The following is a 13,896-nucleotide window of genomic DNA, read 5'->3' on the forward strand; positions in this document are numbered from 1 at the left end:
CAGTAACAGTAAATGATGGCGGTCGCGTTCCTCATCCTATTTGGGAACGAATTGAAGACGGTTGCCATGCGGGGATGGTTCTCTTCGCTGCCCTGACTAGGCGAGGCCAGACTGACCGGTAGGACTCATCCTGGTTAGCTGGGGCTGGATCCGTTAGTTGACGGATCTTGATATGAACTAAGCGCTTGAATCTGAGCGAATTAACTCCACCTCTTTACACCTTTGCTTGCTGCGATTGGCCTGATGGGATTGAGTAGGGTGATGACTGATGGTCCATGCTGTGACTTGAGAAAGAGGTCAAGAATTGTCTGTTGTGGTAAGCAGAAGTGGGCATTCCATTCGAGTGATGGTCCGTCCGTCCATCACTGACGGACCCCCGTTTTTCTAACTATTGACAGAAACACTACTTCGCTGTTCGTGTAGGATGATGGAATTGGATTTCATCTGGCAGTTTTCCTCACGAATGTGGCTATTCCACGGATGCTGCTGTTGATGCAAGCAACCAGGTTATACCCGCAGATCCTGAACTTGGATAGGTCTAGTGAATGAATTTCCTGCAAATGGACTGCGGTTACAGGAGGTTGAAGTATGCTCCGCAAATTTACCATCCACTGAGATAGTATCAGAGGCGTAACTAGTGGAGTATGAAGTTTAACACGTGAGTCTCACTGCCCACAGCCCTTTGTGTTGACAGTAATTACCACCACTAATTCAATAATCTCAATGCGCCTGTGTGAATGCACATGTCGGACAATGCAATGTTCCGCTTCAGTGAGTTCTGTCAAAAGGAGACAGACGAATAAAGCCTGGCTCGACTGTTATACCTTCAATGCACCAACTTACCAAGAAGCCAGTGTGAAGGTGACTATAGACATGCAAGGTGTGACCTTGTGGTGAACCTCCCACTCAAAAAAATGATTCTAGATTAATCCCATCATGATCATACATTCATTCTCAGCATTAACTACAGATATTTGTTTTGTGTCCAGCAGCAGTGGCGACAGAGCACACCAAGTACGATGCTGTGCCTCACGCGACCAAAAACAACTCCATTGATTTTAACTTACATCTGCTGTGCTTGCATTAGTGCAGAGTGAGGTCTCCCAAGGTCAAGTGTTCAGAGGACGACCCTCATTGAATGAGAGGAGCTAAGAGGAAGGGGTGAAGCACAGCTCAATAATCACTGGCACTGATGTGGCAAAACAGAAAGAGAAATTATGCAAAACATAAACAACGGGCGTGAGGGTCCTTGTGCAATCAATTACATGGTCAAAAAATGGTCAAGCATGCAGATGAGTGGCACAGTCAAGCTTTCATCAGAAGAGGGTCAAACGCTAATGGATTGCAATCAGCATCATCTTTTCATCACATTGTTCCAAGTGTGTGTCCGCTTACTTTTCTGATGGGGATGGGCAAGAAGCTTCAATGTAATGTAGAAGTGGACATCAAGTTGTAAAAAAACTTTCATAGTTTGATTATATATTATAGTCTTGTCCTCATTAGCATTGTGTAACTTTGGGTGGGAGGCGCAATACACTCTGTCCTGGTCATCGGTGAAACGAGATGACACTCACATTCACACCTGTGGCTATAAATGATAAGCAAATCCCACACTGGGCTTCTAGAGTCAAGATTCAAACCCCGATTCCAGAGATTCAGCTATGATTCAACACTGAATCAGGCATGCCAGCCACTAACTAGGCTACACTTAGGGTAACTCTCATAACTCTTTCCAAATCATCGTCCTTCTTCAATAAAGTTGAAATAAAGTGTCAAGTGTGACATGCACTACTAAAGCCGTCTTTTTCTCTCTCTGCCAGATCTGCGACAAGGAATGGCATTACTACGTCATCAATGTGGAGTTTCCAGCGGTGACGCTCTACATGGATGGAGTGACATATGATCCCTACCTGGTGACAGACGACTGGCCCATTCACCCCTCCCAGATAGATGTACAACTTACAGTTGGCGCCTGCTGGCAAGGTGATCACAATTGCTTCAGCTTCATTTTTCACTGTTCCATTGTTCTAAGGAGAATAGTATGTCGTCATTGCAAGCCTCATTAAAGGACAGTGATCATCATGCCTATGTCAATATGAGTTTTGTCTTGCTGGCTTAGATTCTTGCGCGGGTTTGCCTGGCAACTGCTTCAAAGTGTACTCCGCCTCTCGTCCAAATTGAGCTTGTCGAGGCTCCAAATCACCTGCAACACTAATGAGGGCATGCACGGACTGACGGATGTATGGCTTGGCTTCTATAGCTTTTAACCACCTTTGTCAGTTAACAAATGCCCAATTACTCATGCTGATAATGTGTATTGTGTGCCACATTAAAAGCTTAAAGGTAGGGTACGTAAAAGCAACTATAGAGGAACCCAGACGAAAACAAAACGAAAAAACACCGCACACACCCCTTTTATAGTCCCCCCCCCCATAAACTAGTATGTGAAACCTTTGGAACAACCTAAATTTCTGCATAAATTGGTCATAAAATGTGGTTTGATCTTCATCTAAGTAACATCTATAGGCACACACCTTTCCTGTTAATGCTTTGACTAATACCACACAAACAGTTAATATACGTGTCGATGTTTTTACTGAAAATATGAACTTGACGTAGTGTATGTAAACCTCTGGATTTAGTAACTGGTTGTGCCTGTTAAAATTGTTTTCTTAATATACGTATGGCATTACTCAGTTGTATGACTGAACCTGTCACAGAGCGAAGGTTACGACTTGCAGTGGTTGCAAGCATCAGGCACTTTTTGATTGTGGAAGGGAAAAGTTCACTGGATAAAGGTTGTTGAAAAATATAATCGGCATGTTTCTTAACTAGAAGTCAACATTGGTAGCACTGCTTAAGCAGCTCAGTTCAACAGCTGAAAAATACAAGACGTTACAAACAAACAGAGAGTGCAAAGTTGAAGGGACAAAAGTTCGTTATTGGTCAGCAACTCTTGTTTGTAAGACACAGAGGATAGTCTTGTTTGAGTGCATCGTTGCAGCTTCATAAGAACACAAGGATGAATAAACTGTACAAGATGTCCACTGTGAAACTAGAACTGAAAAGAATTGACAAAACAGGGCAACAGAAACTGGATTTAAAAAAATGAAATATTTCAGACAGAGCTGCTGGTTGCTCAATCAGTGAACAAAACGCAGCCAATGACAATGGACAAAACAATGACTGACCAACTCATACAGAAGCAAGCCCGGGTCTAGACAGGTGTGTATGAGAGGGCAGCCACAAATCTTGAGGGGGCATTGTGCTGCATTGTATACGTAACCGCAGATTGACCATCAGAATTGAAAACAAGCAATCTCTTCAATGGTGTTCTGTTGGATGTCACTTGTTGACAAGGCTGAGTCCCTGAGGTGAACGAGAGCTTAAAGTTGCTTAAAGTTAGTTTTGCAAGGAAGAGTGAAGATGCAATTGTAAGATGAGAACCAAATGACAGAAGTTGGCTCATTTGCATACTGAAGGGTGTTTGGAAGTTGGCGCTCCACTTGCTGCACACAGGTAGGCCTCACAGCAAGACGACAGCAGACAGATACTCTGAGCAGAGTGAAAAGGGGAGAGCGGAGTCAAGAAACATGAGACGAGAAACAAGTTGATATATTTTAGATTTGAGGGGCAAAGCAAGGCATTTAGACAGTAAGAAGTGGAACGGTGGGCAGACGCATGAGATTATAAAAATGTGTTAAATAAAAAAAAATTGTGTATTTGTATTCTTGCCCCTGTACAGGAGAAGCAGTCCATTCAACAGTGACGCTAAATTAAATTGAGCTCAATGTCCACAATAATCGCCGTTTCCAATTTAAACTTTACGGTACAGACTATGGACATAAAATCCAACTTTTTTACAAGACATGGACTTGTCAAAGGACCTGCACCATGTTTGGGAGGAATTTTAGATCTTTTCACCAGTCAAAACCTTCAGTTTGCCAATATTCTTGGACTGTCTGGTATGATTGACTCTTCGAGGTCATGCCACTGCATCTCAATCGGATTCGTTCAGGACTAGGTGGGCTACAATAGAAGTTGTTTTCCTCTGTTCAGGTCATTCTGTTGTTGACTTGTTTGCATCTTTGGGCTTGTTATTCTGCATCATCCTTCTTCTGTTAATGCTCAACTGGCACAGGGGTGAAATCAAGTTCACCTGGAAAATGTTTTGATAAACTTGGAGATGTTTCCATTGAGGCAGTGCCAAAGCCATTTGAAATTTGGGATTGGATTTTTGGGACAGTAGCGGCTTTGTCCGTGGTGTCAAGGGATGTGTCGGAGAAGGCCACACCAAAGAAGATTCGTGACATTGCTGAACTTTTTTCATTTATAGAAAATCTGTCTTACCATGGAGTGACAAATATTTTTGTGTCTTTTTTCGGCTGAATGCTAATTAAAATTTTATTTGGAGGTTTCCTGAGTGGCGGCACGGTGGACGACCGTTAGCACCATGGCCTCACGGTTCAGAGGTCCAAGATTCGATTCACGCTGCGGTCTTTCTGTGTGGAGTTTGCATGTTCTCCTCGTGCCCGTGTAGGTTTCCTCCAGGTTTTCTGTGGTTTCCTCCCATTTTCCAAAAACATGCATTTTGGGTTGATTGGACACCCTAAATTCCCTCTGTGTGTTTGTGAGCACGGATGGTTGTTTGTCTTTGTGCCCCCTTGCGATTGGCTGGCAACCAGTCCAAGGTGTACCCTGCCTACTTAATGAAGACAGCTAGGATAGGCTCCAGCACCCCCGCGACCCTCAAGAGAAGAAGCGGCTCAGATAATGGATGGGTGGATAGTACTCTGAGATCTTTTTTGTGCAAAGCATGGTTCACGCTGGCAAATGCTTCTTGAGAAAGGAAACTCATAATTGGTGTGTATTTTTTTTATAGGTCAAGTCAACTTAAGAAACACCTACAGTCTCACCTTGCACTTTGAATATTTACTTGGTATAAACAATACAAACGTGAAAACATACAGTTGCTTGTGTGGTAGTTTATACAGGTTGTGTTTGTCTATTGTTGTGAATTTCTTTAGATTTGATGACCATTTAACTAGGCTGAAAGGATTCACATGCCTTTTCTTGGAAGTGTATACTCAGACATCCCGTACTATCAGTCTTGTCAGTGACTAAATGGGAAGCAATTGATTCACATGTGAAACGTAAAAGATTAAAATCAGAGTCGCAGTAAAATTGGGATTAAATGTGGCATTACGCTGCTTTAATACCTCTTTTGTATCAGAGCAAGCACAAAGACATGACTAATATTTTTTGACACATCATTACTAAGGGAGCCAAAAGCGTGGCTCTTGTTCTTTGGTCTTGAATGAACAATTCAATTACAAAGGACACTTAGTCTGTCTTTGACAAATGATTGAACCAGTCGGAATAAAGTCATACAATTAAACTGTCCTCCAAATGGATAGTTGGCACTCATCACTCCAGGGTACAATAAAGGGCAATTTTTTTTTTCACAGAGTACAGGCAATTTGATAACCCCAATAAAGCCTGTCAGTGATTCTTTGTTTCAAATAAATGAGCAAAGATGTATTTTGTTCAAATACAGCCATTTGTTTGATGCCCATCTGCAGCATTGAACCTCCTCTCTTCATCTTACCCTTCAAAATATTTCATTGAAAAATGCAAGCCTTATTATTATTTATTTACTTTTTTTCGGAAAGGAAAGTGGACTGCAGAGCCTAAGTCTGCTTTTGGTGTTTGGGGTTAAGGTACACTAAATTGTTAGTCTTTTTTGTTGCTTCAGGTGTGTGTTCATTATTAACAAAAATCTGAAATGCTGAGCCCCATCAGTGGAAATATATACAATGCTCAAACTAACTTTATTTTCTTTGCGGAGCAGTTTTGCGAAACAAACTTCGTTTGATGATACTTTTTTTTTTTTTTGCAATTTTTTTATTAAACAATAAAAATACGACAATATAACAAACGAACAAATGGTTTTCAAACTGCACAATCAAAAGGCCATTACTTTTGTTATACAAGAAGAAAAAAAATGCACGGCTTTGCAGCCAAAACCTTCAGTAAGATTTTGGCACGAGTCGCTAGAAATTTGTCTGTTCCTGCAGAGGGGCATTTGTGAGCTGAGAGTTCACTAATGCTGGCTCATAATCTCTGGATGTTGAACGGTATTAATTGGGGTGAAGTCAGGGCTCTGCATAACCCAGGAAACTTCTTTTACACCTCACTCATCTTACCGTGCCATCATGGATATTGCTTTGTGCACTGGGGCATGTCGGAAATAGTCCTCACCAAAATGGTTCCCACAAAATTCAGTGTCGGAGAGGAGACTCACTATCATCATATTTTTTTTCCAAAATGTATAATAATATCACGATGCAATGATTAAGCAATAATTGATGTATGGGGTGTGGGGGGAGGTTAAAAACTTTCAACAATTGGTTCTCCTGGATGGTGTAATGCTTCACTCCATCAAAAGAAAAAATTGACGAGCGGAGCAACAATCCTGAAAACATCTGAGATCGTATCACGATTTGAAAGTTGTTTGCATTGGTATTATGACATTGTAAGATTAAGAAGAAAGAACAGCAGTGAGTCGTCCAAACCCTAATTGATTAAATAATCAATTTTGAGTTGTGTCCCAAGACTTGCTTGAGACTTTTGTCTTTTTACGTTGTCAAGAGTTCAGACAGCAAAGCATGAAAAGACAACAAAAAGAAAATGTCAAGTTCAAAACAAGCTTAGTCGCATTTAGCAGTGACATTTTCATTATATTCCCTGATGTAATTTCATGGCTCATAGCCATTAACTGGCCAGTCAGCATTATTTGATGTAAATAGACTCTGTCATGACCACAGCAAGCAAATGTAATTGAGAATGATCACATTCTTGATATTTATACGATGAAACGTTGAGCTTGGTGGCACAAGATTGTAGGCTTTAGTAAGATGGTAATTACATCTGTACCAACCCACCATTAGCAGCCGAGAACAAGCATTAATCAGTTGTGCATGAATGTAAATGTGAACTAATGGCCTGCAATAAATTATTTTTTATTAGCTGATGAAAATGAATAGTATTTATCACCGAGCATGGCTCATTGAAATATATTGACATCATATGTTATTGAGCAGCATTAGCATGTAAGATGAGTTTGTGGCTTTGCCACACGTTTCACCTTCATTCAATGAGCACTCTCCCATGACGAGGGGTTAGACATTTTGTCATCTCTTCCAGTGAGCGCCGCAGCCGGGAGCAACAGACTTTCACAAAAAAATGAAAATTATACAATGATTGTCGGCATTAATAAACTAGTGAAATGAATGCGTTAAATTGCCCAGCCCTAATATATATATATATATGAAATGATACTGAAGTAAAGCTCACTCACTTGTGAGAGAAGGTAAACTATCCCATATTTCATTCTGAAATTTTCATTTAGATCTGATATTACATTTCAAATTAAAGTTATTGCACCAGAAGATGGTAGCAGACCCGTCACAACTCTCTCTGGTGGGTGAAAAATTAAATCAAATTAAAATAAACTCATACAGCCTCTCCAAACACACCACTCTGAGTCGTGTGAAGCATCAGGCAGAATTTTTGAATGCGCCCTTTGCTGCATGAACCTTGTGTGACCCCTTCCATCGTGTCTCTAAAATGGAGACTGAAGCAAAGAAAAGGAAAGTTGAAAGAGAAAGTAGAAATTGGGATATTTTTTCACTGAAATACGAAGCAATTGTGTCTGCCCCCTTCAATAACAAGAAGCACTACCAGATGAAAAGGTGACTGGGAACGAATGGCGTGAAAAGTTAAGACATTTTCTTTTCACCAAATCTGGCCCCTTTTGCAGGTTTGGACACCCTGGAACCAGACAATCCTAGGGTTGAATAAAGTGCATATTTGTTTAAATTGCAGGGGTTAAAACTTGTGAACATTTGCGGTAACCTAGCATATGCATGTTTTATGAATATATGAGGAAACCAGGGCACCCTGTGAAAACACGCTGCATGTATAAAAAGGTCAGAATGTCAATGTTACATGGAAGTATTTCGTGGAAGAGTTGCCATATTTTTGAACGTCATCAACATTAGAAGCACACCCTAGCATTGTTGCTTCTATAATTGCGGCAGTGCTTCTCAAAAAGTGGGGCGGGCGGTGCAACGCCGAAGGGGATGCGTGTGACCCTGGGTATCATGCTTTTTTTTCTGCTGTACTACAAGAAAGAGTAATTGCACATCCACTCCATTAGTTGGCAGTGGCGCTCTCCTTGCCCAATGTGCGCAGCGAGAATTAACTCTAAGGTGTAGGTTTGTTTTGCAACAAAAATGCTATTATTTATAGTTGCGGCGGAGAGTGAGTTGTAGGTGGGGGTGCGAATTGTTTTCTTTTTGCTCGGGGGAATAACAGAAGACAATTGAAAAGCACGGAATTACGGCAACATGCAGGATTATGATGGTTATTCCCAGTTTCAATAAATGTGCTTTCCACAAGTAGACACAAGTCATGATCACATTTCTAGTTCTCCCTTCGCCTCTCTAGCGTCAGTTGCTACTCCAGAGATGATGATGCAAATGAAGCGCATGGAGTCACTGCAAAGAGGGATATTCACTTGTATTATTTCTGCTTCACAGCAGCTCAGTAATTCTCCCAATCCTTTCGTCTGTCTGTGGCCTTCTCTGATAATGTGCCCAGGAGCGACAGAGTGGATTGTTATCTTAAGAGGGGGCGTGAAAAACCAAGACTTTATGAACTGTGAGCTCAAAGAGAGCACACCAAGCAGGCTAAACAGAAGGTGACTTACTGCCGCCTTAAGAGAACTTGTGCATGTTTTATGATATTGCCTACTCTAATGTATGTCGAGCAACCAGAAGTACCTCCCTATGAGGGTGAAATGACGACAGCGCGCTCACAAAAATCGCGTTGCACAATCTGCACCGCAACTTAGCCTTGGTTTACAATGGGCCAAAGTATTGGCGGTTTTATGACACCAAATTGGCTTTTGTGCACAGGGCTTGTGTTACAAATTCTGAAACACTGTAAACTAGACTTGCCAGTGCACGAAAATTAAAATGCACGTAATTTTTATGCCGAGTGCAAGTCCTCCTGTCTACAAAAATAGAGCTCATATTGTGAAAGAGTTTTTCACCATTTCAGTTTGCTTGAATTTTTTGGGGCATTGCTAAATCCACTGGTGAGCATTTTACAAATTTTTGCCTGTCTGTCATTCGTCATCCATCAGCAACCTGATTACCATTTGTTAGACCATCATTTTTTTAAGCCCAACCAAATTGTAGTTGGGCAGTTTGTCAGTCTGTCAATAAGTCCGGCAGGTTCGTCAATTAGAAGTCGGTTGGCTCATCAGTCCTTACAAAAAAATAAAAAATAAATCATATTCCAAGAAATGAAAAATCCAATCTACATCATATTGCTAAAAGAGCTATACACACACAGACACTCAGATACATTTGGCATTGACTTATTTGCCAATCTAATGCTCTATTGAACTGGTGGTTACCTGCAGCTGGTTTAACTCCTAAAACGCCAAAAGAGTTTCATTTAACGTTTACAAAATAGCTTCCCTTAACCAGAATCCAGCTCGGCATTATGGCCTCGGGTTAAATAAAAGAATGACGAAATGACCGCCTCTGGCTGAATCAGCGCCCAATGATGAGCTTGGCTTTCAGCTTGGGTCTCCCATCCCTCTCTATATAAAAGAACTGAAGCTCTTTTTTTTTTTTGCTTTAGTCGCTATTCGGCACAACTATGATTCACATAATTATATTTACTGTATTTGCAGCATGCAGCTATTGTAGCTAAAGAGACCATGCCTACACCCTAAAAATTAATTTTCCCTGGATGCCACAATTTACAACGCAATTATTTAAATGTTACCTGCAGGAGGTATGTCATAAAATGTGCCTCATGTTGTGTTAGCCCTGGGCTAAATGACACGTGCCACTGTGTTTAATAACGGTTGACTCTCCATAAAGTTTATCTGTTGCAAAGTCCCGCACGCTGACATCTCCCCAAACGAGGGGGTAACGTAAAAGATGACGAGGCGTTCGTCTGTCGGAAGAGAGGAGTCCGGGTTAGCTGGCGAGCAAGCTGTTGGATAGCGCTTCTCATTAGGGCGTGAAAAGACCTGCGATGACTCGCGGTAAATGTTCTGGACATCGGAGGCTTTAAACGTTTCCCCGCTCAAACCTAGTGATGTGTCGACCTAAAAAAGATGTGTGGTGTTTCTTTGACTGTTGAATGGAGCATGTGTTCAACACATCAGCTGACACGCCGATAGCTTGATTATGTTTTTCTCAGGATTTGGAAGCTTCGTTTCATTTACATGGCAATTTTCTAATCTTTCTATTTTAGAAGTGCTGTTAACAACACTTTTTTATGTTGTGTGAAATTTTCGAGTTATAAAAAAATAGCGAATATTGTACAGCGTTGCCTCGGGTATGACCCACAGATTTCAGCAAAGTTAAGATGGGAGATAACAGAATACATTTTCACAGTGAGGACATTGAACCTTGAAGCTCTGCTGGCTACTCTATTGACAATGAGAAAATTCTTCCCACTAGCGTAATCCAATACTAGCAACTAAATAGATCTGGCAACTTTTGGGGTAAAAGTTTTTCCCACCAGGAAAATAACTATGATTATTTCTTTCTCCCAGTGATTAGCCATATCTCCACCTGCACAAACTGAGCCTTTGAGCTGACTGATACATCATTCTGAGCAGTGATGCATTAGCCTGCATTGTCAACTGGGAATTCGGGTTAAATGGGTCAAGTTGGACATTGTCCGGTAACGTGCTGGGAAGAATGCTGAAATGAGGCTAAGGCTCCCTCTCAGTAATAGTTGGCCACGATTGCTTCTGTCACCATCCGGATCGCTCTTCGCGAGACTCAAAATTGTTAGTCATTCAGCACTGCAAAATGTTGATTTGTTCAGGTGCTTGAGAATCTGTATAGGTTAGAGCAATTCAACTATCCTCTTCCTTGAATATTCAACTACTGTCCTTCTAAAAGCTGTTACTTCAAATTCAAGTCTCACATGAATAATCACATCCCTACGACAACTCACTTGATGCATTTGCAATCTGAAAAAGAAGCTATTTCTAGTGTGGAGAAAGAAGAATGACACATCCCTAGTGAGTTCTCTCAGGCTCACTGACAAAATTTACCACTTTTTTCTCATCAGGCTTTCTTGCGTATGAAATCTATCTCTTATGTTTAAAATGTTTGCCCTTCCAGTTAACCTGACCACTTAGTGAACCAATCTTGCCAGTATCGGTCTTATAGAGTCTACTCACACTGGGCAATCCATAGTGAGAGTGTCCCACTTGTGAGCACTCCACATCATGCTCAAGCATGGTACATTTTAGTGGAAACCCTTGAAAGCGCACAGCACAGTTGCTCACTGCAACCTTGCGTAATGATCTCCAAGTCAGTTAAGATTCAATAATGTCGCGTCCTATCGCAACATGATGTATGAAAATGAGGTCACAGGCCTGGGATATGTTTAATTCTGGCTCAGTACGATACAAATGGCACAGAGTGATTGGATTCTCTAGGAGGTATATTCTCATGTGTGCTTGAATCAGAAAAGGCGCTGCTGTGCGCTTCTTTGGTCTGTGCAGACAAACTTAGGTGTGTCACTTACGTGCTTTCGTGAAATGTACGCACTCCTGGTCGAGCGACCGTGTAGTGAGGAGGTTCTCTGTCAGATCTTGCATTGCACATATTCTGCCAGAGACTTAAACAACTTTTCTCTTCTGCGCTCAGGAGGCTGTATTAAGGACTAGCACCTCTTGAAAGTGAAACATCATATTGCACGCTTTGATTCAATTAACCGCTTTGGCGCTCTGCTGGTGACAGCCGGGTGAAAGAGCCGTTGCCGACTAGTGCTGGTGGCTTGGGGTTTGTCTGAAAGCGCCGCTTGCAACTGCAGTCATTGTCATGGTGACAATTGTGAGTTGCATTTGAATAATTTGTTCTTATTTAATGTATGCTGGTTGTGGAATCCATGCAAGTGACATGAATGGGTGAGCGGCCAGACAATGATTAAACAAAATACAGAATGCAAATACAACTGCTCCTTCAAAGTAGTGAAATAGATAAGACACTCACTACTCACTGGTGGTGGCGTTAAGTATAAACGCAAGTTTTTTTTCACATTTTAAGTGTGACATATTTTGCAGATGGATCTCAATGAAATTTAGACGTCTCATGAAAACTCAACGATCCAGAAATTTGAGCCACCATTATACGTCACCAAATCGCGTCTCTTTGGTGGTTGCACATATATTTTTAGGTTACCCATTTTTAGGTTTAGTTGTCAAATTAAAGACTGAACATTACATTACATTACATTACATTATGGCTTCTCTGGTTTTATAGATAGATATGTCATGTTTTTGACATACAGAATCAAAGGTTAAGCATGGCAGGTGAATGTTTAATATTGGCTGTTTTGTTCTGTGTCTCCACATGTAGGTGGCGAGGTGACCAAGCCAAGGTTTACTCAGTACTTCAGAGGCAGCTTATCTGGATTGACCATCCGACCAGGAAAGATTGAGAGTCAAAAAGTCATTTCCTGTCTGCAGGCTTGTAAAGAAGGTCTGGACATCAACTCCCTTGAAAGCCTGGATAAGAACATCAAGGTACATATACAGGGAGGAACAAGTTCTCCAAAAGAACCGGTTCTCAGTTATTTGATCCCTAAGAATCATTTGTTTGCTTGCCTGACAATTCTGCTAATCGATTCCCCTTACTATGCAAATTAGTGAAGATATCTTCAACAATAATACAGGCTGGCCACCTCTTCCAAACAGTCAGGATCAGTCATTGTGGTGTGCTTTTTTTTTTTTAATTATTATTCACTTTCCATAGACCTCAGCTCGCAGACCTAACATGACAGCCATTTTACTTTGTATAGCCAGTTGGGACTTGGCACTACCTTCTTTGTCTCTTCTTTTATCCTTCTTGTCAACATCTCTTACCAATGTTGACCATCAGTCCCTCTCCTCACCACTTAAACACTGACCACACTCATAGTCGAGGAGAAACGGAATTTCTGCGACAATCCATAAAACATGGCAAGCTTAACCTGGGATTTGAGAATGATGACTGTAGTGGAGTTTACCTTGAGAGCTTCTTTACTTTCTTTACTGCCATGTCCCATAATTCCGAGTGCGGCTTAAGGACATCATCTGGCTAGCCTGTAGAGGGCTGGCACAGCATGATGAGAGATAAATAACAGCAAAAGGAAGGAGTTGAGGAGTTGAAGAGAAAGGAGCTGCCGAAGTAGATACGAGGATGGTGGCAAGAAAGGAAAGCTCTGAAGGGGAAGTAACAGGGCAATGGCACAGTGTGAAGACCCCCATGTTGCTGCTAAGAGCCCAAAATCACCAGACCAGCAAATCATCTTTCATGCAAGATTGGCCACAAATAACTATGTTAGGAGAACCAACAAAATGATCTGTCCATATTGTTTTGCATTTACTTAAAAAAAAAAAAAACAACATGGATCTCAGTTCTTTTAGTCTCTGATAAATGAAGAGAATCCTGTTGGCAAACGGTTGAGGTCCAATGAGTCAGGAGGGTCTATTTACTGTGTTTCGAATGTTCAAAATCCTCAACCCATTAATGTTTAATATCTAAGGAAGTCGCCATTTTAATCATCATTCAATTGACTCATTTTTATTCTTTGGCTTTTGGCTCAACGTGAGACTGTCGCTGTTCTTCTGGTATCTACTGTAAATGTGTTTTAATATCCGTTCTAATTTACTGCTAATTTATATTAGATCATATGTAAAGTGATTTGTTACAGCTTCAGCTGTTGTGTTTTATTGTATTATATGATGGCTACTCAAAAGTCAGCTATGTGAATTATGATACTGTACTACTAATGGCCTTTGAACAT

At 41.1% G+C, this 13,896-nt stretch overlaps 1 protein-coding gene across 2 annotated transcripts in view; it reads left to right on the forward strand.

The window, feature by feature from the left end:
- LOC148333813 (calsyntenin-2-like) overlaps positions 1–13,896 on the forward strand; it is a 191,418-nt gene that overhangs the window by 161,151 nt on the left and 16,371 nt on the right. For both annotated transcript variants that reach the window (XM_088300813.1, XM_088300814.1), the window contains exons 9-10: positions 1,821–1,983; positions 12,468–12,634. In XM_088300813.1, the coding sequence (XP_088156939.1) occupies positions 1,821–1,983; positions 12,468–12,634 (330 nt within the window). The remainder of the gene's footprint in view (positions 1–1,820; positions 1,984–12,467; positions 12,635–13,896) is intronic.

The sequence above is a fragment of the Idiotropiscis lumnitzeri genome, chromosome 7, assembly GCF_059441095.1.
Source record: "Idiotropiscis lumnitzeri isolate Australia: NSW breed Sydney's pygmy pipehorse chromosome 7, RoL_Ilum_1.0, whole genome shotgun sequence".
Classification (NCBI taxonomy): Eukaryota; Metazoa; Chordata; class Actinopteri; order Syngnathiformes; family Syngnathidae; genus Idiotropiscis; species Idiotropiscis lumnitzeri.